At 42.8% G+C, this 27757-nt stretch overlaps 1 protein-coding gene across 2 annotated transcripts; it reads right to left on the reverse strand.

Annotated features, from left to right (window-relative positions):
* Positions 1–237: 237 nt before the first annotated feature.
* On the reverse strand, positions 238–24099 carry prrt4b (proline rich transmembrane protein 4b). Of its 2 annotated transcripts, XM_086202005.1 has the most exons (5): positions 24035–24099; positions 22805–23084; positions 15316–16391; positions 9532–9669; positions 238–4151 (listed from the first exon to the last, which is right to left on the reverse strand). In XM_086202005.1, the coding sequence occupies exons 2-5, from the start codon at positions 22852–22854 to the stop codon at positions 2086–2088; spliced, it is 3330 nt and encodes a 1109-aa protein (XP_086058131.1). In that variant the 5' UTR covers positions 22855–23084; positions 24035–24099; the 3' UTR covers positions 238–2085. The 2 variants fall into 2 exon arrangements, with proteins under 2 accessions (XP_086058131.1, XP_086058132.1); XM_086202006.1 differs by lacking the exon at positions 24035–24099 and having other exon boundaries at positions 22801–22949.
* Between the last annotated feature and the right edge of the window lie 3658 nt (positions 24100–27757).

Consider the following 27757-nt stretch of genomic DNA (forward strand, 5'->3'; position numbering starts at 1 on the left):
CCATTTGCGACGTACTTAAAAGAATAAGATCGTTGACACCATCGGCCAGAAGTCGTTTCCTCCGTAGTCCGGCTAGCTTTGGCTACTGCTCCCGCGCGCTGCTAAGGAGTAACTCGCTTTCTGTTGCGAGACGTGAGTGAGAGCGAGTGGTACCAGAACGTTGTGTTGTATTAAACAGAAGACAAACCAGTTCTACCAAGTTCAGTCCCCTGCCAAGTTTTCCCTTTACAACGAATCCAAAACTCTAATGGAAGTCCTGAATTCTCTGTCCATGAATTGAATCCTTTTTCTTAAACCTGTATAGTCTCGGGGGCTTTGAATTGAGTGTGAAGGGTTTTTGATATGCATGTTTGTTTTTTCACGACGCCAAACACGGCTATATTTGTATTCTGCTTTATTGTAATTGCATACATACTGCCAAGTGTATTTATACGTCCTCTGACTGTCTTCTTTTGTAAACTCAAAAAAAAAAAAAAAAAAAAAAAACCAAAACCAAATTGAGCGCAACAAGTTGCTTGTTCTCTTGTCACTTGTTCATTCCTGTGCTCTCACAGAGTGCGGCATTTAATCTCTGTGATAGATTTATTTTTGATTTGTTTTTTTTTTTACCAGAGAAATGCCTTGAAATGGAAACGTTTAAAGGCTGTACGTGACAGCTCAGCGAAGGTGCATAACACCCTCCGACCTTCTTTTCTTACTTTTACAGTGTAGCTGCGTTTGTTATCATTCAGCTTATGTAGGAGTAGGCTTTTTTCTAACGTTTGCATACTGGATGTCCTTTTTGCCAGGTTTAATGTGTTTTTTTTTTTTAATTTTATTTTAAAAACATTACAAATGCCCCAGAGTTGAGTTGCTTCCTCTAACACGCAAAATGTACTTCTTTTACCCTTCACTAACAAAAAGTCTTTTGACTTGAACTGAATTGCAAGTAAATGTACATGGAAATATATGGAGAAATATATACTTCTATTCAGATGTAAATGACTGCTGCTTGTTGTCAGTCTCCCACTTCAAGAGAGAAACCAGGTTTTTAAAAGTATCTACTGAGTCCTGTTAGTCCATCTGAAAAGCCTTAGTATTACGAATGAGTGCTACAATAGTTTACACCCTTTTTTCTTCTTACTTGTTTCTTTGATTCACCATTTACTTAATAAATTTCAAAGTGCACTGCTACTGTCTGTGTCTCAAAAGTTGACGGAGGCTTTTCGTTGGATAAAAACAATTCAGTATTCTAGAAATTCGCTCGGGTTATTTGTGGGAAGATCATGACGGAGCATGTTTACAGTAATACACTCTACAGAGTGCTTTGCTTTTGCTGTTCAGTATGGTTAAAAAAAACAACAATAATAATAATAAAGAAATCAAACTGTGTTCAGTCTACCGTCTTATTTGACATGAGCCACTAAGTCATTGCTGCATGTGTGAGTGAAACGTGTCAAAGGTTATCAAACACATTTTTTTATTAAACAGTAGGTGTGGAGCAAAGTTGTTTGAGCATAAATAAATTGGTAAGCAGTCAGAAGATTTTTTTTTTAATGACCCTTTCATATAACAAACCACTGGTGATCGATGAAAAGAAAGGTGATGGTAGTGCAGATCACCAGCAGAGGGCACTGCTACCCCGCCGTATAGACACAACAGCAACCAATGTCTTGCTCATTGGTAGAGAGATTAAAGTTTGTCCTATTTGTTCACGGTAAGATTTGATGAGTAACTGCAGTTTTTTTTATATATATATATATATATATATATGTATATATGCTTTTCAGCCACCGTTCTATCTATTAGAATATGTGAATGACATTAAAAACACTTGTACAAATAAACTCACTTCCCCGTTCAGTAAAATGTTCTATTATCAGACTGTATCAAACTTAAGCCTTATATCAAACCTGCAGAAAGTTACAAATTACCTTTTGGCACTGACATTCTTGGCACTTAGACCCACATGACCACATATGAAAGCTCTTCAAACCTCCAAAAGATGTCGCGGCAGCTACGAGTCTCTCATCGTGTATGCAAAAGCTACCGTGCACCAACAAATACTCCTAGAAAAAAATGTAACTTGATTGGCCAGACTGTCTTTCATAAATCAATGGTCTCACTGCAGATGCTCAAAGCATCGATTTGTCTGCAAGCACTGATGAACTCTTCTTGCACTGATCGGTCCGCCTCAGATGACATGTCCAGGTCCAGACTCTCCTGTGATGCTGCACCCAGCGTTTGGTAGCACCTTTGTGGGTCAGAAGAACCCTGATGCCCAGAGGATGCCTCATGACCCGAGCCTCCCTGCTGTTGAAGCTGCTGAGCATGTGTCTCTGGGCTCGGGCAGAGGACCAGCGAGGAGCCACCTACAGAGGCTTGGTAAAGAGAGCATGAGGAAGAACTTCCCCTCCAGCGTTCAGGAGATGAGCAGCTGGTCGAGGAAGAGAGGGAGGGAGATGGTGGAGCGTCTACCACTGTGTCTCCTTGAGATTTAGGTGCTTTACAGGCCATTTCTATGCAGGAAGAGGTTCGATATAGGCCAGGGTCAGCTGCAAGGGGGTCGCACAGGCCATTGGGAGTTGCACTGTGGTTGTTAATTGAGAGGTCACTGCGACGCATGGGCCTGGTAGGGCTGAAGAGGCTTATGGGAAACAAAGCCTCGCTGAAGAGGGCCTCATCTATGCTGCGGCGCAGGTTGATGGGTGACGGTGGCCGCAGGTCTGTGGTGGAATCGCTTGTAAAAGAAGATCCGCCTGAGGGCTCTTCACCTCCTCCATCTGCGGGTTTCTTTGAACCCTGAAAGTCCAAATCCAAATCCAGATCTCTGTAGGCCAGAGCTCGGTTGCTGTGATATAGGAGGTCCAGACCATGCAGACTGCTAGCGAGCCTCTCATCCATCAGGGTGTAAAGTGGAAGACTCTCCGACTCTCCAAGTCCAACAGTGTCAACAATGGCAAGCTTCTCCTGCTGGCTCAGGGTCCACTGGTAGTTCCCAGGCAGGATGGGGGATTTGGATGCCAACAGTTCAGTCCAACAGCTTCCAGCAGCTGGGAGCTGGTCAGAACAGTAGACAGGTTGTGCAACCACCAATGCCAAGGTGAGGCAAACCCCTAGCTCACACAGTCTGCAGCTAAACTGAAAAGTCCACCAGGGCCAAGGGTGGAAGACTTCTTCTCCGCCAGCAACACCCATCGCATTCAGCATTGCGTATAGTTGCAGTCCGGCGCAGGCTAAACAAAACAATGCTGACAGACAAACGGTTACAGCAGCACGGTCCCAATCCCGACTCTCAGCAAAGGGACAGCGGTTGTATCGCTCGGCAGGTGTTGGAGATGTGTTGTTCAGGTGGTATATGTGCTTTGAGTCTGCTCGCACATAGATATAAAACACAAAATAGGCAGCGGACAGAAACGTTGCTAGGGCTACAAAGGCTCCACGGGAGATGAGTGAAAGAAAGAGGCAAAAGGGAGGCTTTTGGTTGTAGAACTTCAGTAATGTCACAGGGCCGAATACAGCAGCAAAATGCAGGACAACCAGACAGGCTAGGAAACAGGGTCTCTGGAAGGCTGAGTAGGAGAGCTGCATTCTTGAGCGCATGGAAAGTAGAAGGAAAACCAAGCCAAAAGCTGCTGTCAGGCAGGGAAACGGTGCCTCATAGAGCATCAGGGAGGCCTCGGTGGAGGTTAGGCGGTCCTGGTGCCCATAGGCATCGTACAGGAGGGAGAAAGATCTAGTGCAACCGGCAGTTAGTAGAAACAGGCTAACCAGAGCAAAGTAGCCACAACCAGACGGACATCGCAATGGCAAGCAGAGCAGGTTGAGAGCGGAGGCCAGTGTCAACATTGCAAAGACACAACCGGCACCGTAAACATGGGCCTCCCAAGCCAACCCCCAGGCTGCCATGGCGCTGTTCCAGTCAGTGTAGAGTGGCACCAACATAAGTGCAGCTGGGCTCAGAAAGGGGTTGCTTGACTGGTTTGTGGTTGTGCCGTTTTGTGCTGGCTTTGCTTCGGAGGAGGTTGTGGAATCCCAGGTGTCAGAGAGGTTGCAGACCCCTGAGTGTTCTTTATTGCAATCTGGAAGGAACGTAACGTCACCGTCCACCGGGTTTGACGTCGACCAGTCTTCTGTCTGCTGAGGATTTTGAGTTGTTCCTGGATTGATGCCTGAGAAGAGAGCAGAAGTTCATGGATTAATTATGGATTGATTTTTAAATGAGACAACAAAACAAAGGAAACAAGTTGGCTGGTGTACAGGACAGTGTAGGAACACTTTCCTCTTAATGTGCTAATCCTGTGAGAAGGCCTCTACCGTTGAGTCACCAAACAAAATGACTTTGGACACTGTTGGGGACCAAAACTAGACTGTAGACAAGTTCATTGAGGATGGCATGTGCAATTGGGTAAAAAAACATGGCCCCTAAAAGCAAAATACAGATTTTTGGGTCCCTGGTGAAGATTAGGGTAAGGCAAGTAGTGGTTACGGTAGGTCTCTTAGAAATGAATGCAAGTCTATGTGAATGCCTGTGTGTGTGTGTGCGTGTGTGTGTGTGTGTGTGTGTGTGTGTGTGTGTGTGTTTGTGATAGAGAGAAAGAAAGAGAGAAAGAGAGTTTCAGTGAGAGATCAGCCCACTCAGAACCACAAAGCCAGTTTCTCTTGGATTACGTAAGCCATCTGGAGTTTCCATGCAAGCACAGCTAATTATGATTGTGTTAGACATGTTCTAGCAGTGCGAAGGAAACGTTTGTTTCTGAGCGGTTCTGTTTTGGAACTTGCATGTGTTTGCATGAAGATCGCCGAGATGCCTTCAAAGCTCATTTGTGCCAAACATGTTTATATAATTCACTTACTGGCTGATGACTTCGATTGAACACAACACAAGGCACTTTACACTGGGTAATGCCTCGCGGATGGAAAAAGAGACCTCATCTCCACATCAATGAGCTTCACCCTTTTCCATAAATCATTACAGTCACTGTTGTATTATATAGAAAAGAACTTTAATAGTGGCTGTTCAAAAGCTGGCTGCAGAAAAGGTAGTCAATTCCACACACACACACACACACACACACACACACACACACACACAAAAAAGAAAAAAGAAGACTGTTCTCGCAAGTCAGTCATTTGCTCATGCTCATCAGTCACTTTGCTGCAGGCTTATCATGGACTCCTCCATAAAGAACCCTAATGGACCACTGAAAGAGGGACGTACGAATGTGATAACCAGCCAGAACAGTAAATCACACAGCAGGCAGGTTTAGTACCCTCATAAAAGAGTTTTTTTTTTTTTTTTGGTATAAATATAACCAAAGAAATTGCCATGACTCCTTTTAATCATAGAAAATGCATAGAGAGAAGCCTGGGGAATACATTATATTAGGTTGTGATGTCATGCGCCACTTAAAAGAACAGAAATCTGCGGCGCAAAAATCCACAAATCTTTGCATACGCACTGAAAATTCATCGTGGTTTTTTTTCTTTGCATGTGTTTTTTTTTTTAATGCACATTTTTAGGTTATATTTCCCATCCCACCCTGTTCCTTAATTTACTCCTTTGTTTATGATTTCCCTCCAACACCCACGTCAAAGACGGGAAACTCCCATAGGTGGGTTTGTTTTGGGTTTTTTTGTTGTTGTTGTTGCTTTTTTTTTTTTTTTTCTAGAATAACTGGGACGATTTTCAGCAGCGCCGAACCGTCTCCTCCCATGTTTTAAGCTTCTGTTGACAGAGCGTTGAGCTCTCCTACTGATACTGGGATGCAAACATCCCTGAAGGTCTTTTCGCTCGATGTTGGGTTTCCTGAACGATTCATGTCAATGTGTGTGGATGCAAATCTGTACGTCTGACACGCCTTTGTGAACAAACCCTCTCCCTCCCTCCCTCCCTCCCTCTCAGCATCAGGAGATTTTCACTTCACGCCGGTGTTAGCAACAACCTAATATTGCCTTGACACTCTTTTTTTTTTAATCTTTCCTCATTTTCTTTTTGACCACAGCGTCATCAATGCCAGGTTCTGATGAAAAACGTCAAATTTCAAGGAAATGTAACGCCACTGGCAGCTCCTGGCAGTAATCATAGCTCTGTCTTTTGATGCCCAACAGCATCATCAACAGTAAATCGAAGAAAAAAAACAGCTGAGGGGTGGTTGCTTTCTTCTGTTTTTTAAAATTTTAATTAGAATAAAGCCCTGGTGTCCTGTATCGCTTCCCTTTCTCTTATGACTCCTTTATTCTCATAACAATCCTACTAAATCGTACTGTCAAGAGCAAACGTGTATGTGAGAGCATGTCGAGCATGTGAGTGTCAGTCGGGACATTCGCATTTGTCACACCGCTGCTGTTTTGCAGTGAATGCCAAAAACAAATGCACCCAACATCCTTTTTTCTATACTTAAGTGCTGAAATGTTGGAACCACTGACTCAAAATGACCCCGTCCCCCAGTCAGGTTTACGTCGGACTGCTATGATTTGTTTTTTTCATAAATGTAAATTTTTAGTTTTGAGCATCAACAACAACAACAACAACAACAAGAAAAAGTTTCCATTCTTTTCATGAAAAAGAGCATGTGGCTACTGACACTCTTGTCCCGTTTCAACCTGACGCAGCACTGTGTTTGCCTGTCAGACTTGCAAGACTTACAAAATTCATTTTTGTTCAGTAGCTTCGAAGTCATGTGACCCAGGGAGTCCCATCGGTACCATCTATTAGTACGAGACAGAAAGCACAGGACACGCCTCCTTTTCATACTGAGATGCAAAATGCATTTTTGTATATGCAGTAAAATTGTAATCCTAGCTTCCATGTCATGTGACCTGGGGACTACAACTCAGTACCAGGTATTAGTACGAGATGTGAAATATAGGACAATGGGAAACGCCTTTTTTCATAATTCTGTTGCTCTCTACATTTTATATTAATATCTGAGTGCAAAATGGACTGAAAAATGTCCTCTTTTCCATGCATTCCGTGTCATGTGATCTCAGGTTATTTGACCTTAGTTATTTTGCATAGATGTGGAGGGAGATTCTTTTTTTTTTCAGCTGTAATTTTCAGAAATTCCATGGTTCCAAACGTCGTGTGTGTATGTAACCTCCCCTGACGATGTCGCCCTGTCATAACAGACATTAAGTGAATGGGAAGTGCGGCTGGAGCGTAAAACAAACACACAACCGCAGGCATTTTGAACATGGGGGGGGGGGGGGGGGCGCTGATAGAGTAGGTGGGGTTCGGTGTTATCCCAAAGGTTTGTCCGTCGGCTTGTTTGCTTTCCAGGGCGACGCCGATGATTCCGATGCCAGTAAAGTCAGGCCGAGTGGAAAACGTGACTAGGGGTTGAATCGGTGCCACGCTTTGTTGCCTCGCTCACGTCGATTACTGTCACATCTGAGCCGGCCGGCTGGCCGAGTGGCCTGGACGGGGTTTGGTATGTGGTGGCTACAGCACAAGGATGGATCAGAGCGTTGCGTTCCACTGCATGCTGCTCGGTCATCTGACACATTCCTGTGGGAACAAGCCTCCCGTGCCAGGGTCACATCGAGAGAATAAAAACATGTTCTCTGTTGACATCGACAGACTTGGAGAAGGAGTTTCCTGTTTTAGAAAGAGGCTAAAACGTTTTTGGAGATATTTCACGACACTCAGGCTACACTGCAAGAGCTTAAAAATGGCATATCAACGCAGTCAGTATTGCTTCCTATCGATGAGGTGACTGATTTGTATATCTGTTTTTTAAAGCATGTGCTGTGGTTGCATGGGGGGGGGGGTGCGTAGAAAACTTATATGTGGTGTTGTAAAATAAAGAAGAAAGCTTTCAGATTTATTTCCATTCATCTTAATGTATCCAGACTGAACTGCTTATGCGTGGTCTTCAGGTGGATGTTGTTGCTCCTGGTTTTGCTTTACACCTTCTGTTTCCCGCCCTTTTTTTTCTTTTCCTCCAGGTTCTCACCTGAGTCTCGTCCGGTTATCAGCCCTCATCGACCACAGCCTTGTTCCCAGCGTCTCCTGTTCAGTCGGCTCCTGCCCCCCCCCTCCCTCACCTGTTTCTTATGGTGTGATCAGAGAGCTCACTCGCCTGCTTTCTCCCTACCTGCTCGCTGCCTTCAGTTCCTTTCTCGTAAAATAGATCCATTCTCTTCCTGGCTGCGACTGAGGTTGGGCCCTGCACTCGTTCTGAATTGGCTGCGTGTTGATTCTCCGTGGTGAAACGTCAAGACTCTCCCTGCCTTCATTTTCAATTTGGATCACCTCCGAAAAAAAGCAATTTTAGTGGGAGCTCACGGAGGAGTTAGATCAGGCATGTGAGCTTCTCTGGGTTGACTTTTCATCTGATTCCTAAACAGTCCATGCAAATGCACCTGCTGTCGGCCATTTTAAACCAACACAACACTTCATGTCCTACTCATTTATCGACGCGCTGCTGACCTACTAACACTTCGCCGCAGAGAGGACGAACTTAAAGCTCTCTCACTCCCTCACCGTGACGAACCAGGCTAAATATCTCTTTGGTGTTCCGTCGTCAGCGAGTGACACATTTTGACAAATCTATTTTTGAAAATCACTTGACAACATCTGCTATTTCAGGCGAGGTAATGTGGGTTACAGCTGCTCCTGTGGACTGGGTTAGATGTGACATGCGTGAAAGATATTTTCCCAGCAATCGATTTCAAGGTGAAGTCAAGTATTCATCCAATATAAATCTCTTTAATATTACAGACGGATTGTTGAAGCCCTGAAGTAGCCATATCCTAACTTGTTCCCTCAATTTATTTATTTGGAGGCCACAATTTATATCTTGTTCCCTTAATCTAAATAATTGGTGGCCAATAGCTGTAACTTGTTCCCTTAATTTAATCAGTTTGTGGGCAGAAGATATGTCGTTCCCTTCATTTAGATATCCGTTAGCATGAGATGTAAGCTGCTACCTTCATTTTAATAATTAGTGACCACAGGATATAACTTGTTCCCTTACTTATACAAATTTGTGGCCACAAGATGTAACTTGTTCCCTCAATGTAGTTATTTTGAGGTCACAAGATAGCCCCCCCCCCCACACACACACACTTAATGTTTTTGTATAACTCGGACCCTCGAGTTTCCTGTGATTAGATTAATTTGTGAGAACAAGTTGTACTGTGTGGCCTAAAGCGATTAAAAGGAACAGGTCATATCGCGTGGCCGTATTTGTTTATTTTTTTTCTCACTCTGGCCACAAATTGAGTTCAGGGCTTGTGTTTGAAGGCAGAAAAAAAACAACCTCCAATCAGTGAATATTTATCAGAGCGGTACAGTAAAAAGGTGGGCGTTTATCCCAATCCTTTCTGCTCTCTGGAGTTGCCCACAATTGCACCTCCCACTGGAAGCAATTAGTGTATCAAGGTTATGGATGCAGGTTTTCTTTTTTCTTCCTCTACTTGTTTTAAGACAGAACCAGCATGCAGTTGTCTAAGCTGCCTTCATTCTACCAGCATGGCCTCGCAGATAAAAAAGGATTTGAGTGACTAACGGTGTTTGTTTACATCTTAAGAGACGTGTTTGCTCACCTGTGCTCTGTGACAGCGACGTTGTTAGCAGCTTAGCGTATGGCGCGGAACCGCCTGCCAACCTCGTGTGACCGTCCTCGCCGTCAGCAGCCGCACCTTCCTCAGTCTCATCCGCTTTATCCTCTTTAGCTGGCAACTCTGGGAAGACACGCGATTGAACCTCTCAGTGATTTTCAAAGTGATCAAGGGATGCAGTTTAAATTACACAACGCTGCCTTGGAAAAACAGATTAGCAAAGTCAGAGCCTGCCAAAGGAGAGTTTAACCCAGCCGGTTTCTCCGCTCACATTTGAGAAATCAAACTGCAGAAAATGGAACGGCTATATATCTTAACCTAGTTCTGTCAAATGGATCGGCCTCTCCTCCAGTTAGTTGTAGCCAGTCATCCATAGCTCTGTAGTCTGGCCCTCTGTAGTCTAATTACATTGACATTCGGATGTGTGCGCGCTTGTTTACGAGCGTGTGTGTATGGATTCGGTCTGGGAGCCATCTTGTCCAGTTCTGCAAAGTGAAAGTAAAAGAAGCACAACTAAAGACAGCAAAGATGGAGAGAACGTGAGTCACATCATTCTATTTCCATGTTTCTCACTCAGCCCTCTGCAAGACTTTCCATTAACACCACACAGCACCACACAGCGCTGAGATTCAGGACAATTAAGTGAGCCGCCTCTGTGTCCACAGCTAAATATGAGGTACAGTAGAAGTTTATAACTTCCGAATTAATAAAAGATAGCAAGGCATTGTGGGAGAAATAATGGGCGCAGGGCTTGTGGGAGGAATAATGAGTTGAGTTAAAAAAAAAAAAATCAACAGCTTGGAGGCAATATGAGATTCTCCCCTCTAATGTAGGTCGTTCATAGTGCTTGGGTTGATCTGAAGTTTTAAAAGTCTCCAAAGCAAAATTTGCTCATCACTTTGTGCGCTGCTGACATGCAGACAGCTGGAGATTTGACTCAGACTCTTGAGTACAAGAGTCAATCAATGTACGTCATCGCCCCAACTTGAGGGGCCACCCGAACACCGAGCTTCTGTATAGAGACGTTTGGAGTGTGTTTATCCATATAATACGCTAAAAATATCACCAACATGTCGGTAAAGCCCATCCCAACTGATGATTACCGGCCCAATATTTGCCTCAAGTATGCTAAAAAATATAAATAACTTTTGCTGCAGATTTTGGAAAGACTGGGGACCCCACGCAAGCAAAAACAAGCTAAAAGGCTACGAGTAAGCTAACAGGCTATAGCTATCCCTGAAATGCTGTAAGAGACAGGCAAAGTTAGCCTCTCATGCCAGTACTTATTTCCACAACTGAGTCAGTAACGCTTCAGAACTTTAACTTGATTCACCCTTGACATGGTGTAGTAATACACCATTACATAATAATTACAGTGTGTTATACTTTCAAATCTCAATTCACAGAAGATTGTTCCCTCAAGGAAAACGTTTTCCAAAGGTTCTGACAATGTGACTGTTATACATATATATATATATATATATATTTTTTTTTTTTACAATGTGTTCTAATTGAGGTTTTTTTTTTTTAATAAATCAAGAAAATTGCAAAGAAACATTGGCGAATGCTGCTGGCTAGATCACCGCAGCACGGACGTGGAGACACACTGGTGTGCCAGCAGCATTCGATTGAATTACCATGGCTAACAAGATCTGCTACAAATGAGATATAAGGACAGTGCACATGTGCACTCACTCACTCATGTACAGTGGAACTCATCTCCTCAGCACATACCTGATGACCAGCTCTGTACAGTAACTTTGCTGATGAAGCAAAATAAAAGCAGCATGGGATGAGAGGGGGAGGAACACAGCCTGGTACATTAGTGTATTAGTTTTTCAAGATCGCAGATCTTTTATTACTCAGGTAAAGAGTCTGTATCACTTCAATTATCAATATCAGGCCAAAGCCGAGTTTGCAATATTGCCCACAGCAGGCAAACCTTGGCGGTGGCAGGGTGGGGCAGGGATGTGTCCTAAACCCTGGTATTCTTGTCTGGTTCCCTCCTCTCAAAGCCAGTGGGACTTTTGAAATGGATTTTGATTTAATGCCTGAAATAAGGTCTGTGCTAGTTTAAGATTTGGTTAAACAGCATAAACAATGTTGAAGCCTTTATGTGTCTTAAACGTGGCGATAGCTAACAAGTAGCTAAGTCAGGCTAGAGAAGTTGTTCCAGCGTAATTCGTTGGTAGCATCACGTTAGCTTTGCACTTCAAATGGTGGCATTTTATTCCAAAATCATGAACGCAGCTTTCATGCGTGGCAATTATGTCCCAACGGGTTCTCCACAGAGCATATTTTTTAGCAGTAATCCAAAACCTACTGTAAAAATTCAGTTGGCTTTTGGTTGAGGGAACATATGGCAATGCTAACTTCTAAGTTAGCCCCCAAAACCTGTTCATCTCTACCACACTCGATGGCAAGTTTGGTGTGGTAGATGTTATTCAAATGTATTTCAAAAGCTCCTCATTTTCTTAAGCATCACAAAATAATAAGGAAAAGATAATGCTGCTATGTATTATATTTTATCTACATAAGCCTTGGGTACATTTGCGAGAGACAGCATGTGTGTGTTTGTTACGCTGAGTGTGGAGTGATAAGAAGGAATATAAATGTGTTGGACTGCGGTGCAGGGAGTCGCATGCTCATAATGATTAATATACTTGCATTAAATTGCATCATGTCATTGCTATTTCAGCTCATTTGAAAGATTATCACATTTTCTAACCCAATTATCCTCTTGTGTCTGGCTTTAATTTCGGGCAGAGAACAAAGGGAGAGAATTGTCATGATTTTTCCATACGGAAAATTGTATGTTTGCATCCATTCTGGTCCTTTCAGTCTGCGCATTGTGGCTCAAATCTGAAGAACAAACAGGCTTAATCCGTGCAGTTTTTAAAAAAGAAAAAAACTTGTAGAGGATAAAGGAGTCATTATGGCAAGATTAACATAATATTAGAGTCTGTGTGCATTAATGTGCTTTCACCCGAGTTAAAACCACACAGGCATCAGATATTCATGTCGTATACAGCTTTCCTTAATAAATTAATCTGTCAATGCCTGCACTTTAACTAGTTGGTACAACCCTCAGATCACACACACACACACACACACACACACACACACACACACACACACACACACACACACAGGTAATGGAGTGTGTTATGATTCTGGTCTTGGTGCTGCCTATTAGTACGGCAAACAGTAATGGAGATGCTGGGAGGAGGGAAAAGAAATTGCAGGATTAAGGAAAGCATTTTGGAATAAAAGGTACAGCAACGGCTGTCTTAGAAACCCCCTATTTTCAACCCCTCACATCCCATCATCCTCAAGTTCTTTTTCCTCTCTCTTTCGGCTCTCTCTCTTCCCGTAATTACCCTTGTTATCAGCCGTCCTTTGGTAGAGAATTTAACGCAGCTGGTTTTTTCTAATGCCTGCCAGCATCCTCAAGGGCAAGGCCACATCTTCTCCAGATCAATGTAAACCCAGCTGTTTGTTTGTTGAAGGTGTTTCAGGTCTCCAGTGGGGACATGCAGCTTTAAATTGCAGATACGATGTTCACACTGGGGTAATGTATGGTAATGCAGGGGTGCTGTGCTTTCATTTTTACATTCGTCTCCTCCTGTGTCCTTTGGCAAGGTGTCATTTAGACACTGCAATACTACACCGCAGGTACACTATAAGGCCCCCTGGATTTCAATCCTTCTTAGGCAACTAGAAGCTTCTCTCATCCTTGTCAACCCTTCAAAGCAACCACACGTCCACGGAGCAAAATGACAGGAATTTGTGTTTGTACAGAGCCGAGAGGAGGAGGGGGAGTACGGAGGGAGGCTAAATGGCGAGAAGCATGTTCAGCATCCATGAACAGCGACCGGCGAGCAGATGATCCCACAGGAGAGGTGGCGGTTTCGCTGAGTGTGCGCTTGGAATACAGATATACACGACCACAGCAGCCCTCCCCGCGCAGGCCGAGCCCTTTTCTCTGTATGCCGCCGCATGGTGCACGAGTGAAAACAAGTGCAGACACAACACCAGACACCGCAGACACAACACAACAGTAGCTCCAGCGTTCCATCTGGAAGAGATGCATTACAGCACTGCAAATGAATGAAACGCCAGTCCATGTGTGCTCCATGTTGGTGCACCAATTGCCTACGACATAGTGGTGGGGTTTTCAGTGGTATTTGCATATCTACCAGTCAGCAGAATTACATTAAATCTATGGGGCCTATTTCAACCAAATGTGATGGAACGGTGTAAAATGGGCCAAGGAACAATCTGATAAATCTTGGGGTAGATCAGTCATAGCGCCACCTGGCGGCAACAAGAAATTACATGTTCCTTTCCCACTTTGATGCCGTCCTCCCAGTGGGTTGACCAGATCCACCTAAAATTTGGTTAGAAAGACCTAAAGAATGTGGTGATTGGTTGTGGTGAGGGCTGAGTTTTTGATAAAATACTGTTGCTGTGGCGAAGCAGCCAAATTTTGATATTAATTTTCATGGTTTGCATAGAGGCATGTAATTAATTATACGGTTAAACGGTGGGCTTCGCCCCACTCTGGCAGGTCAACGTTAATTAAGCAAAAAATTGATCAGAAATTGAGATTAATCTGTTAAAACAAAAGACGAGATGTGTGCAAAGTCAGTTAATATTCCTAGGAGGTGCCATGCTGGAAAATAAATGTTAACAGTGTTCATGCAAGCCTGGGGCAGTGTTTGACGTGAATAAAGGTTATATTCACAGATTTCAAATTGATTTTACGTTTATCATCATCCTGGCTAAGCTATGATATATTTAGATTTCACGTTTTAACTTCTACCTCTGCATCAAATATGGAAACGAACGCACGGAAAGTCATTTTGTCCAACATGCCGAGAGAATATTGCAGACACCAGCGCATGAATCCAGCTTTTATCAGATGGTCGGTGAACCTCCTTGGCCGAGAATAATGGACTCATCAATTTCTGGATCAACCTTTGACCCTACATGATGAATGTGTCTGTACCTGGAGGAGGGATTCACATCTGAAGACTCATTAGGCATACAGACACCCCCATCCGACCGGTGCTGGGGGATGGGCAATGGAAGGAAGAATCTAAACGGTTCTCCAGTCTGGGAACATACTGACAAGAATCTGTTTTAGCTCGTCTCCTTTTCTTTCCGTGCAATGTGGAGACCAAAACTAACCTTTACCTTACCTTTAGCATGATGAATGAACAATTGCTTTAAACACTTATTTACACTGTCCTCATAGCACTGTAAATATGCTGACATATTAAACTATAACGACTGAATTAGTTTAGGGTGTCCATTTTTTGGCAAATTTAATGGTTAATTGCTCTGACTTTGCTGCAGACAAAATTGCTATCTTGATTACCATTCAAATATAGTAATTTCCCAGTCGTACCATCGATGAGAGTAAAATCCTGCAAGAATTTTGTAGGTTTAAAAATATTTATATGTATTCTGGATTAACCACCCCCCCCCCAAAAAAAAATTTAGCTATAAGAAACCCCCCCCCCCCAGTTTAACGTACATAAATTCCAACACATAATTCACCAAGGCAGCCTAATGCGTGTTGGCAACAAGACCAAGATGCCGAGTATGACGTACCTTTGACTTCCATGTCAGAAATCTTATCGATCGAACTGAAATGTCTGCAACCTTTTGACAGTCATCGATTGAACATTTGAAACCTGTCTGCATGTGATTGATCACACTTTAGTCAATCCAGCCATTATTGATTTGTTTAACTTTGCTTACCTCCGGCTGTAACCTTTTGGCTCTGGGATGTGCTTGTCATGGATTCCAGCACTAGTTTGTGATCGACCCCCATGGTAGTGGTGAGGACCCTTGGCTGTTCCTCCACAGTCCCAGACTTGGCTTTGAAGAAGACAGTCTGGCTCTGAGTTTCTTTAACTGTGGTCTCCTCAGAACTCATCCTAACCGCAGAGTCTTGTCGTGTTGTGACAAAAGCGGTTTCTGAAGACGTAGGGGGAGTAAGGGGGTGTTTAGTCAGTGTGGTCTCTACCAATCCAGGGTCTATTGTTGTGGTTTGGGCCACGGCCGATGTCAGAGCAGTGGGAACTGTAGTTTCTGGTGCAATCGTCAAAGAGATCTTTTCTTTCTCAGTGTGTTCCTCTGTGAGGTGCTGTGAGGTGGCACCCATTTTGGCTGCTTGGGTAGTGTCCAATGGTGGGTGGGTATGTGTTGCATTTTGTTCCGCAGCACTTGTGCTGGTGGAACTTTCGGTGAACAGAGTGTTTCTGATAAAACTGCTTGTGGGAGAGTAAGAGTCTGAAACAAGGGTATCATTGTCACTCTGTGCTATGCTGCCGCGTGGAGAATCTGATGTCCCTGTGGGAAGTGATTCTGTTCTTATCTCCTTCACGCTGGTTAGGAGCCCCTGAGTAGAAGTGGTGGGTGGTTGAGAGGCTTCAGAAACACTTCCTACGCCTGATCCTGAGTCCTCTTGCAAGTGATCAAATGGTTCCGACAACCCTTTTGTGGCTGTGGTCAACGTAGCAGCCTCATCTTTACTGTTTGACCATCCAAAGGGGTTCATGAGTGACAGAGAGGGAAGTTTTGGGAGTTTTGGTAGAGAAGGGGTCCACCAGAAAGAGTCAGACTTTGTTTCAGGCGTATTTTCTCTTGATGGTGTAGGTCCCTGGAAGGCCTCTTCATCAGCTAGAACCTGCCTTTGAACCAGCAGAAGACACCAGAAGCAGAGAGCCAAGAGGCGAAGCATGCTGTCGTTAGTGATGGAGGAATCGGTCACATGTTGGTCTCCATCCGACTTCTCCCCGAGGCAGATTTGACAGGCTGTCCGGCAAAATGGCCTGAAAGAGAAGAAAACACAAGACACTGAGTGAAACACTCCCAGTCCGTTCTTGCATGTTTTGCATCTGATGATGTAGAACAATTTTAGCCACTCATAACCTGCTTTTCTGCTTTGCTTTCCAGACTGTAGAGTAAATCAAGTTTGCCACCCATTACAAACGACTGATGAAGTTAGCAGGCTGAATATACGTCGCCCACCACTAATCACAACAAGATCTTAAGTATTATGGACACCCTGCAATTAGTGGTTTCCTTAAAAGATGCGGAGGTCAGTATTTATGTCATGCTGCTGCTCACATGTGTACTGTGTCGCAGTGGTTGGGCGGATACACAGAATTAGAGAGAGAACTCCCATCCAGATGCACTCTCTCCGGTCAAGTCAGGAAATAAAGTGTATGTGTGTGAGGAGGGTTGGGGGGAGGTTCATGAAGAATTAGGGTCTGGCTCTCCAGCACAAGAATAGAGGGACCTCTTTTTCTTTTGTGGAGCACAGAGTGGTTCAAAGTCACTAGCCTGTTGCCTCAGTGAAAAGACTGGGGAACCAATGGAATTTCCCCTGCGAGAACAACAACCTATATGCTTTAGTTGTGCTTAACCCCCCCCCCCCCAACCCCCCTCCTCTGGCCTCTTTCAATCTCATTTGTTCTTTAAAGCAAAGGGAGAAAGATTTGTTTGTGTGGGAGTGACAACATCAATATTCACAGAAAACCGTGAATTCTCTATTATGAATGTTACCTCTTACTTTTTCTACTTTGTCAGCCTCGGTTCTCTCCTCTGACAAGTTTATGTACGACTCACTTCTTTCTCTCTAATCCAGTTCTCTCTTAGGTTGTTTTTTTTTTGTGTTTTTTTTCTTGACATGAGAACGAGATCAATCAGCCACTATCATAAGGTTTGTTCTCACAGCACAGGAGAGCAGGGACTTGACCTGCATTCTCCCCCCCCCCCCTCTGTTCCTCCTGGAGGGAAAGAACCTGCCTAGATACAAAGTCAGATGCTCAGATATGAAGACCGACTACCAGAGGGGTCAAACACTGAGCTTCCCACACACTCCCTAGTTTTAGCATTTTGACGGAACAGCGTGAAGTCAGTTTGCAGTGAGGTGAGGTTGTTTTTAGATGCCGTGCACCGACCAACCCACACGCGAACGAATTTCATGTGTTAAGACATTATTGTCAGTGAATTTCAATCTAACTCTGCATGTAAGAGCAATTGTGTACTTCCTTGCCCACATTCACTGTTGACTAGTGAGTCTAAACACCCACACAGGCATTTTGAAGGCTTCCTTCAGACAAAAATTTCAGAATCTTTACTCAAACACCATTAAATTAAAAATTGATGCCCTTGTAGTATAAGATCGCTTATGAAAGATCCAGTTTTATTTAATGTAAGAACATCTTAATTGGTTGCGAAGCTTTGGGCGAATTATCTGTCATCCCTGATAGCTTTTTTGGAGATTTGATGTGAAACGGATGAATTATTTAGACAGCAGGCAATATGTTTAATTTATTTTACAATCTCCAATTTCACTTCAGTATCACTTTCACTCAGTATCACCTTGTGTGGGTGAAGGAAACCCATGTTGAGCACAGAATGTTTAATTTACAGCACATGTCCATTTATTTTTGATGTATAAAATCATGATTATGTGAAAAACTGTACCTTTTTATTAAGAACCTCTCACCACAAAGAATGTTTGGCCATAATTGAATGCATTTAAAAATAGAAGACTGTTTTTTTTTTTGACTCAAGTTACATTGCTAATGACGATTTGTTTATGTTCACTTGTCCTAGCATGGCAGAGATGCAATATTTTTCTTTGACATTTATTTTTCTATTTTAAAACAGTATCCAGGAAGTTGAACGAAGAATTGCAGCTCTGTATTGGTCATGAAGTTGAAATTTGAAAGATCCAATGTCCTAATTAATAACTTTATTATTAATTAGACTATTGAAATATATATGCAGGTTTCAGAGGGGTTTTTTTGGACATAGCTTACGTGATACAGTATATCTTGCAAATATTCCGTGAATGTTCACAATTTGACACATGTTGGTCACGGTATTTTCTTCTTTTCAATTTGGGGAACACAGAGCTGTCAGCTTTTAAGACAAACTAATAGCACATGGAAACCTTGGAGTGCATTAGCACAGACATTTCTGGGAACATGATAACAAACTGTTGCTTATTGACACATCCAGCAGTTATAGAGCGACATTATCTGTCTTTTGGAGTCATATATTAACCTTCTTTTTTTAGCCCGGTTTGGGTTTCCATTCCTTCCTGACAGGATGCTCATTGTTTGCTAGTTAGCTTAGCCGCTAGCTAACTAGCTAGCGGCTAAGCTAACAAACAAACAGCAAGTGAGGCAGAGATTTCCGACGCCTGACCTCACCTGAGAGGTAAGACAAAACAAAGACCTCACAAACGGTCCTCTGAGATGCTTTAAGATCATTTTCAGTCATCATTTGATTTATTGCTAAAAATAAATCCCTTCATAGCATAACATTAGCTCGCTACTTCTAGCAATTTAACGTCCGCTTCAATAAAACGATAGCTGTTTTAAGCAATTAGAATATGAAGAGAAACAATTCCCCGGCGTTTCAGAGCGGTAGTGTCGTTCAGAATGTCTGCCCAGGAGAAAATAATTCTGAAACTAAAAAGTTAATTTACATTCCAAATTAGGACACGAGCTAAGTAGTGAATGAATTAGCTAAAACACACTTGACTATTGTTGCACATTAATTTGTCACCAATCGCATCAGATATATGCCTTTTAATAAACGTATCGTGCGGTTTGACAGGCAGAAGGAACGAGTGCAATGGTTTAAAAAAAAAAGAAGAAGATCTATTGGGAATTTATTATTTTGCTGGCGTTTTGTCTCACTGCTCCTGACAAAGACTGGGCCTGCCACTGTAGCGTGCTCAATGAAGCAGAGACAGAGGAAGAGAAGGACGGAAACAAAAGAAGGGCAGAGAGCAAAAGACAAGGACAACAGAGGAGAGAGAGCGAGGCAGCCAGACACCATATTGACATGCAGTTGAGGCATTCTTCGACCAGGAGAGTAAACTCCGAGGCAGTCGACCTAATGCTCATCTTAGTTTGTTGCCAGAGCCTCTTTTATTAACTCTGTCAACAGACTCCTGTCTTTTCAATTGGACTGTTTGCATGAGAAGTCCCCACACTCTCTTCCTTACGTCTCGGGACTACCAGCCATCTTGATCTCAATGAGCTACCAACCTGCTGTCCTGCATTTCTCATCGCTATTTTAAAATAATGGAAATGACAGCAGCAGCGGCCGCTTTGGCACTGATAATCATGCTAAGAAGGAAAGATGGAGATAGAAAATTGAAGGAGGGAGAGGAGAAGAGAGGGCTAGGACTAGAGGTGTGTTGTCCCTGAGTGATTAAAATAGAGAGGCTTCAGTGGGGAGTAAATGGAGACAAATTGACTGCAGCCAGTGTCATTACCAGTTAACAAACCTTCTATGAGAACAGTGAGACCTGAGGCTTGATGGCAGTCCAGGAAACGATGGAACTATACCTCCCTACGAATGGCTACCATTATGGATCACAGTTGTTTTGGAATCTGCGGCGTGGGTGTGCACATGTCGAAGTTTACCCCCCCCATCGAGTATTGCAACGATATCATGCAGACGCACTTGCACGTTAGTGTTTACATCCTCCCACGTGTTGTCGAGTGAGCGAGAGGGCTTGTATTTTCGATTACAGCTCTTTAGCGTCGTGGACATCAAAGGAGTCAACTTATAGCTTTTTCCTGTTGACTTCCTCTGACTTTGAAACTACAAGAGAGATGTCAATACTGCACTGGCTCACTCCGACTGGTTGTATTTTAAGCCAGCGGGGATTTATTTTGCATAAAGCAGCACATTTGAAGGGCTTTAAAGGGTTAGAGGGCTTAATCTTCGGTCTCCGTTAGCTTCTTGCAACAAGTGTGTGACTAGCGGTTTTTGGAATTCTCAAATCATCAAAGCCTTCACAAATATCAATGTCAGTATTATACATCTAACAGTGAGTATTTGATAGTCAAATGAGATTGTCACTGTCAATGTAAAGATTGCATTACTGGAGAATTACGCTCTCATAGTGAATGCACGTTTACATAGTGTATGATTGACTACGGTTGAAACTGCAGTAAGTCTTGATCAGCTAGTTGATGTCCGTGGACGCAAGCTGTGAATACAGTTTTGATTTGTATTATCTTGTGTTCATAAGGGGAAATTATACAAAATAAAATGTCAGAACATACGCCACCGATTTGGAAATATTCCTACGTGTCTTAAAAACACTGGTTGCTGACAAGTAGTTGAACTTCTTCATGAAAAACACAAAAACAAAACAGAAAAAGTAAGACGCTTCGTTGAGGTGACGCCCAGGATGTAATCCGTTCATAGCGTGGCATTAGCTCAGTACTTCTAGCAATTTAACTTCCGCTTCAAAAACCATAAAAGTAATGTTAATTTTCAAACATTTTCTTGGGGAAGAAAAACATACAAGTCTCATGCTATACATCTTTTTTTTTTTTTTTGCCATAGAGGTTTTTCTCTGCAGAAAAAATGCAAAATATGATGTAATAATCCCATTCGCATTGGATGAGGAAGCCCAATCCCAATGTTAACTGCTGGGTAAGCAAGTCTCACACACACACACACACAAAAAAACAACAACAAAAAACACATGCCATCCATCCAGTGCTCTATTTACACATCCAACTTAAAGGAATCAACCACTCCATTCTGTCTAAGCTCATTCTGAATAAAAACCCTTCTCCTCAAAGCCCTGTTTTGGTCTCCACCAGCTCCTGACAGGTAGAGCCGGTTCTTTAGCTTCATAATACTCAGTTATAGCACTCGTAGCTTCTAGCTAACTTTAGCAGGAACAAAGGGTTTATAAGGTCATACAATTCAACTGCATGTAAAAGGAGATATATTTAACATTACAACCGCAGACTGCAATCCCTATTAAAGTCAACGGCACATCTGACATAACTAGCTTGAATTGTGAGGTGCGGGTCTATGGAACAGATGCACAGATAGAAAAAGTACAGCCAGCTGTAGTCAATAGTTCCTGAACATCATTGACCATAATGAGAGTCACTCTAGTGTCTAAAAATAGCCACCCCTGTTTGTCATGTGGTTGATAGTTTACATTACTACTCATATCAGGTACATGTTGGGATTATAACGTTCAGATTTCATTGATTATGTGGTATTTAGCAACTGTACTTCAATGTGTTCCTGCCCCGTTCATTTTAGTCAGCGGCAAAATATTCTATTCTTCCACAGCATGAAAAATTTCAGACCCCAAAATGACCCTTAAAATAAATCAACAGATTCAGTAGAAATCATGAGGGGAGGGTTTACTGCAAGGCCGCATTACGTTTTTCTGGAGGTACTTAATAAATTGACAAATGAGTGCGTATCCTTAAGGAATTAAATGCAATCGGCAGAGTAATGCTATTTACAGACAAGATTAATTCCTCCATCTAAGCTGTGGGGTTTCCTCTTGTACAGTTCTAAAGTCCATATGCAGAATTCGTCTTTGGTAGTAGCAGCGAGAGAGTTGTATATTGTCGAGAAAAACCTGTTGAATCCCACAAATGTCATTCCCGAGCATCTTGCGTGCCTTGTATTTTCTCTAATGCCTCACTCTGACCACCCATTAAATATATTCTACATGCTCGAGAACAGCAGTAATTGTGCTAATGCTCGTGTTAGCTGATGAATGTATAAAAGACGCTCTCAAAGCACAAGCGTTCCACCGGCTGCCTTTGCCATGGTGACAGCTGGAGCCAAAGACGTCTCGCTAATCCCGGGATTGGAGCACCTTTTTTTGACTTCAGCCGTGGTGCTTTTCAGATTGTGCACATGCAAATGGTTGGCCTCTCTCTTTCTCTCTCTCTCTCAAACACACACACACACACACACACACACAGATTGAGCATGTGCCGCTGAAAACACACACGCATGTATAATTATGTGCATCCTTATGCAGTGCACATGACTAAAAATCCAAACCACATAGTCATAACATTCTTGGAAACACACTTAATCATACCCAGATGACACATGACAAACACACACGGTAACACACTGATGTTTGCATGTAGATTTACCCCCAATGATCCTTTCTGATCTCCTTAATCCTCATTGTAATTGGTATCCATGCACTTGAGCCCTTTTACAGTAGAAACATGTATGGAAGTGTGTGTGTGTGTGTGTGTGTGTGTATCTATAGTCACAGCTAGAGTGCCTGTCTCAGTGTGCATGCTTATGGGAGTCAGACACACACACATCCCTTCACCCAAGATACACACCAGCTGATTAACACACACGTACAAAGTCAGTGTGAGAAAGAGAGCAATAGAAAACATGTCATCTGCTTACCTACAGGTGAAAAAGATGGAGAATCCACAGCCAGCCGTGTGCGTGTGCGTGCATGTGTTTGTATGTGTGTGTGTGTGTGAGTGTGTGTGTGTGAGTGTGTGTGCTGCAGGAGAGACCGTCTATCTGTGCCAGTGTAGGTTCGACTGAGTTCCAGTCTCCCTCCCTCCCTCGACACACTCTCTCTCGCCCTCTCTCTCTCTCTCTTGCTCTCCCGTCACAATGCCTGCGGTCACACCTCACTGGGCAAATTGTTCATTAGCGGAGATCCCTCAGTGCTGCAGACACTGGGAAACAGAGTTGGACAATGCAAACACACATGGTGAAAAATGACATCCGCTGCTTATTTATGAAAAAAAAAACCACGCGGGCTGGTAAAAGTGAAAAGCTTGTCTAGAACTGTATTTTGACAGAATATAACATGTACGCCAAGGCTGGAAACAAATCACCCACCACCAGAGAGGAAAAAAACGATCACTGTGGCTTATTATTTAGGTCTTATATTTACACTTGCGGTCATCATTTCCTTCCATTATGACGAACGAATGTGGTAAAAGTTCTCTTTACTTTATGACAATTCTTTGTCAGGATGGCATGAATTACAGTACGAAATTGGCTGTAGGAATTAGAATTATGCATAGAAACATTAAAGATTGTGGTCGCAGCTCCAATAAAACAACTACCGCGGCTTCTGTAGCGCCACAACTCCTTGTCTTACAAAGCCAGGCGTCTCTCCTTTTCACCTAGCTTGTTTGGTCGTTTCTGTATGCCAGTCGTAATCATGGGTGGTGCTCAACGGCGTGGCAATGGTGCCCTTGCAAAATGATGCACACCACATTCTATGCAGTTTTCCTAAATGTTAACTACTACAACGAGAGATTTAATCATATCTGCCTTATTTTAGGCTCCAAACCTTCATTTCCATTTCAGCTTGTAGGTTGCTACTAGCTAGCTAGCCCAGAGGTTGCTTTTGAGGAAGAATACTTTTTCAAAATAAGTACCAATTTCTCTGATACTGATCAAATTCACACTCCAATACTGCCACGTTCGGTCAAACCTTGTTTTTTAATTCTTTTGTTCAGTGTTTCCTTGGTTTCGCTGCTGTAACTTCTCGTTTGATTCCAAATGTTTCTTTCTTGTGTTACCCGCCTCTATGAGTTACCCGCCTGTGTCTCGTGGGTTCGTTAGTCGTTGTCAGCCACAGCCCTGTCCCCGGCGTCTCCGATGCATTCAGCACCTTTGCCTTCCCGCGTGTTCTGCCGCCTGTTTCTCGTTGTGCCATTCGTGGAGCTTTACTTCAGTTTCTGGTTTTCCGTCTTTGACGGATTGCGCTTTGTCCTCCCCTTCAAATCCCCGTTGTTAGAGGTTTAGCGTCACTTCAATAAATCCCCAACTTGAGCTCCTCATGTTCTGCCTGATTCCTCAAACCTGATCAATGCATCGATTCAGCTTCCCACTCACCCGGAGGCACCCTAATGCTTGCATGATATTAAAGACATGATTGACTACAACGATGTCAGTGTCCAGCTTCGTTCATCTTGTCCGGTGAACTCGTTCAAAGCTCCATCCAGTGAATGGCGCCTCCAGTTTAACCTGCGTCAACATTCTTCATCTGATAGTTGGTGTAAACAGATTTGGGTGGAGTGGTAAAGTCCGGTTTGCCTTGGTAAGTTCACAACATTCATTAGACACCGAAAAGATTCGACCCAAATTATTTATTTGTTCGTTATTCACCCGACGTTCCTGCATACGGGAGGTTAAATAAGTTCACCTTTAACACAGTTATCTCGTAACATAATTTTCTCAATCTGCATCACCCACTCACCTCTGGTGTTACCTAAGGTGGCCACTTTGCTCCTGCTGCTGGTGGTGGTGGGGGTCACTGTTTTTCACCAACTTTGGCACAGAATTTCCTACATCCTCGTCTCTCTAATTCCCAGGAATTTCCCAAATATAGAAACAATCAGTGAACTCCCAGCCCATAAGGAAACATAATTTCCTGAATGCTGGCTTAACTCGCAATAAAGCCCCCCCCCCCCCCCCCCCCCATCCCAACCCCGGCTCAGTCCCGCCGGCGCAGGCAAGATTGCCTTAATAACATATTTGACCTTAACTCTCCTTGCTATTCTTACCACCTTCACTTTTACTCTGGTGAGATTATCCACGGGTGTTGTACTGAAAGGGCTGCAAACCATCCACTCTGAATGTTTTTACACTATTGTATTGTCTGTACATATATATATATATATATATATATATATATATATATATATATATATATATATATATATATTTATATAAGTGATATCAGTACTCTCTGTTATTCTGACCTTCAAAACAGCCCTTATTAATACTGAAAAAGTACCCGATTATTACCACTGAATCTTTTGAAATAATAGACAGAAGATTTTGCTTCCAGTTTGTGTAAAGCCGGGTTTCATAACACAGAAGAAATCAAAACACCTTTGGATTAACAGCGCACACACACACACACACACACACACACACACACACACACACACACACACACACTCTTCTTTCCTGTCTGGCTTGGTCTTATGAAAGTTACATAATATTATATGAAAGGTGAAACGATCCCATAAGGAGATGGTCGATTGCGCTCCTTCTCATTTGTGTCAAGTCTTTATTTATGAGTGTCATTATTCTTCTTACTGTCCTTGTATCCCTGTAGTTTTACCTTTTGTTGGAATACACACACACTCACACTCACACATTCAGTTCAGCAGAAATTTTTACAAGCATCAACATGCATCAATATCTTAAATTCAAATTATCATTCAAATCACACACAAAAATTCATGTGACAAGGATGGTTAGGATGTGTAATGATTCTTTTTGTGCAACAAAGCCCCGCAAATATTAATACAACCCCAAAGTACAATGTGATATTTTAAACTCATTCCAAATTTTATAATATTTCAGTATTAAAAACTTAATCGCTAACTGTTGTTGATACTATACTGAAGTGATCGAATCATTTTTCAAGCACAAATGTGAAACATTTCCTGGCTACATCTAGGAAGCATGGGGACTTGCTATGACCATAAACAAGGGACTTCCAGTGGACGGCTAACGCTAGTTAGCTTATACTTGCTATGTATGCTAGCCTCGCAGCATTGTAGCAGTCTGTCTCAAAAGTCAACTACGCATTTTTGGCACACAGTCTTTGCCTATATTAACAGAACTAGAGTTTAGCTTTACATTTGTCGTAGAAAAAAAACCCTGCCAGGGATGTTATTTTATTAGATACGTACACGGAATTACTCTGACTGCCTCGGCCCCCCCCCCCGTCTCGCTCTAAACTGGTGTATATCCCGGTTCAGATGGATCAGGATCAGGATCTTGGTTTGTCTAGACATAATCCTCCTCATCCTCTCTTAAAGTCAGCCATGATTAATATCAGTCGCTCTTCTGGTCATCAGGAAATGCTTTTTGTATTGTCAACTTTTGTAGGTGCTGCGGCAAATCACTGCAGCCGGTCAGGAAAGTACTTGCGGGGATGTTTCTGACGCTGGAATAACGACATCCCGCTGTTTTTTGCAGTTTGTTTCCAGAGCGAAACCCAACCCTAGTTCTGCGAATACTGGATTAAGTTGAATTTGATGCAGTCATGGTGCTATCGTGCCATAATGCTTACATTGACTGTAGCTAAGCTAGCTAGCAATCCAGAGAGTGGAGGGAATTGCGTCTACCTGCTTGTCTGCCACGACCTGTTCTTTTCTAGAATTTTTTCCAAGCGACAGATACGGCATTATTTCACGGTTTGCCGACAGTACTTCTCTAACATTCCATGAACTTCTGCCCTACTTTAAACATCCACAAAATTTAGAAAAGTTAGGACTGCTAACTTTTGTTCCTGTACGCCAAAGACTAGCTACATTTGAGGGACATTCCCTGAGCAGAAAATTATTTTCCGTTATTTTACATTAAAGCAACGTTTTGGGATTTAAAACGTTGGCCAAAAAACAAAAAAAAAAGGAAGGTGTTTGCAAATTTTGCTGTGCGTTTTAATTGACATCGATAAAAACAAGAGATTGAATGTAGCTGTTCGTTTATTAGTCTCACACTCTCAGCTTTTTCAAAGTTCATGCTTCAGCACTAAAAACCCCTTTGCTACTCCCAGTTTCGGCTAACGTCTCTGGAGTGTATCGTGCACTTTAGCGCATATTCCTGCTTTATCAGTGTGACTGCAGGCAGGGTTTCAGCGTTGTTAGTTGTGCTTTCTCAGGTCTGCCTGGCGTCTTGAGGACACTCTTAAGGAGATTGATGTCCCCATGAGAACGTTAAACAATTCAGAGTATAACTTGATGTCCTCTGCTTGTACTGTCAGCTGGCTCCGGTTCATGGAAAGTGCCAGACAATAGCGGATTGTGAGGACTAAAGAAAGTAACTTTGTCCGGGAAAAAAACAAGAAACAAAAAAACAATGGACTCCATCAGTAGGTTTTTGGCTCTGATCTACATCCAATCTGCTGCAGAGGCATTTTACTCTTTTTATAGTGAGGTCAAGACCCCAGACTTCTCGAAAAACATTCACCGTGAATGATTGTGAGTGACAATAAATGCGAATGATGAATGCAGAAGAACCCACGACGTTTGCTCTGTGTATGCAGTTTTAATTTAAATAAGAGTGCCACGTTTGCTTAAACACGCCGTTTTTAACACAACAAAGAGTTCAGACGTGTGAGTAACTGAGGTTTTTTAATATGTGGAACAACAGCTGTAATGTAAATATGACCTTAGAAGAAAAAATCCATTAAGACGATCGAACTGGAGGGAAAAAAAATTCCATAACAGGCGTGATGACTTTAGCATGCAACACGACGTCTCTGTTGATGTGTAAGAGTAAACAGCCTCTGGTGTGTGTGTGTGTGTGTGTGTGTGTGTGTGTGTGTGTGTGTGTGTGAGTGAGTGAGTGTAGCTCTCCCTGCAGATCCAGT

The sequence above is a fragment of the Aulostomus chinensis genome, chromosome 4 (assembly GCF_037954235.1).
Source record: "Aulostomus chinensis isolate RoL2024-O1b breed Wild chromosome 4, RoL_Achi_v1.0, whole genome shotgun sequence".
NCBI classification, from domain to species: Eukaryota; Metazoa; Chordata; class Actinopteri; order Syngnathiformes; family Aulostomidae; genus Aulostomus; species Aulostomus chinensis.

Coding starts and splice junctions, on each gene's coding strand:
- prrt4b (XM_086202005.1), bottom strand. CDS start 22,854: ATGCACGCACACGCACACGGCTGGCTGTGGATTCTCCATCTTTTTCAC. Junction 16,392..22,804: donor ATTCTCCATCTTTTTCACCT/GTAGGTAAGCAG, acceptor CTTCTCTTTCAG/GCCATTTTGCCGGACAGCCT. Junction 9,670..15,315: donor CCAAAAGGTTACAGCCGGAG/GTAAGCAAAGTT, acceptor GTGTCTTCCCAG/AGTTGCCAGCTAAAGAGGAT.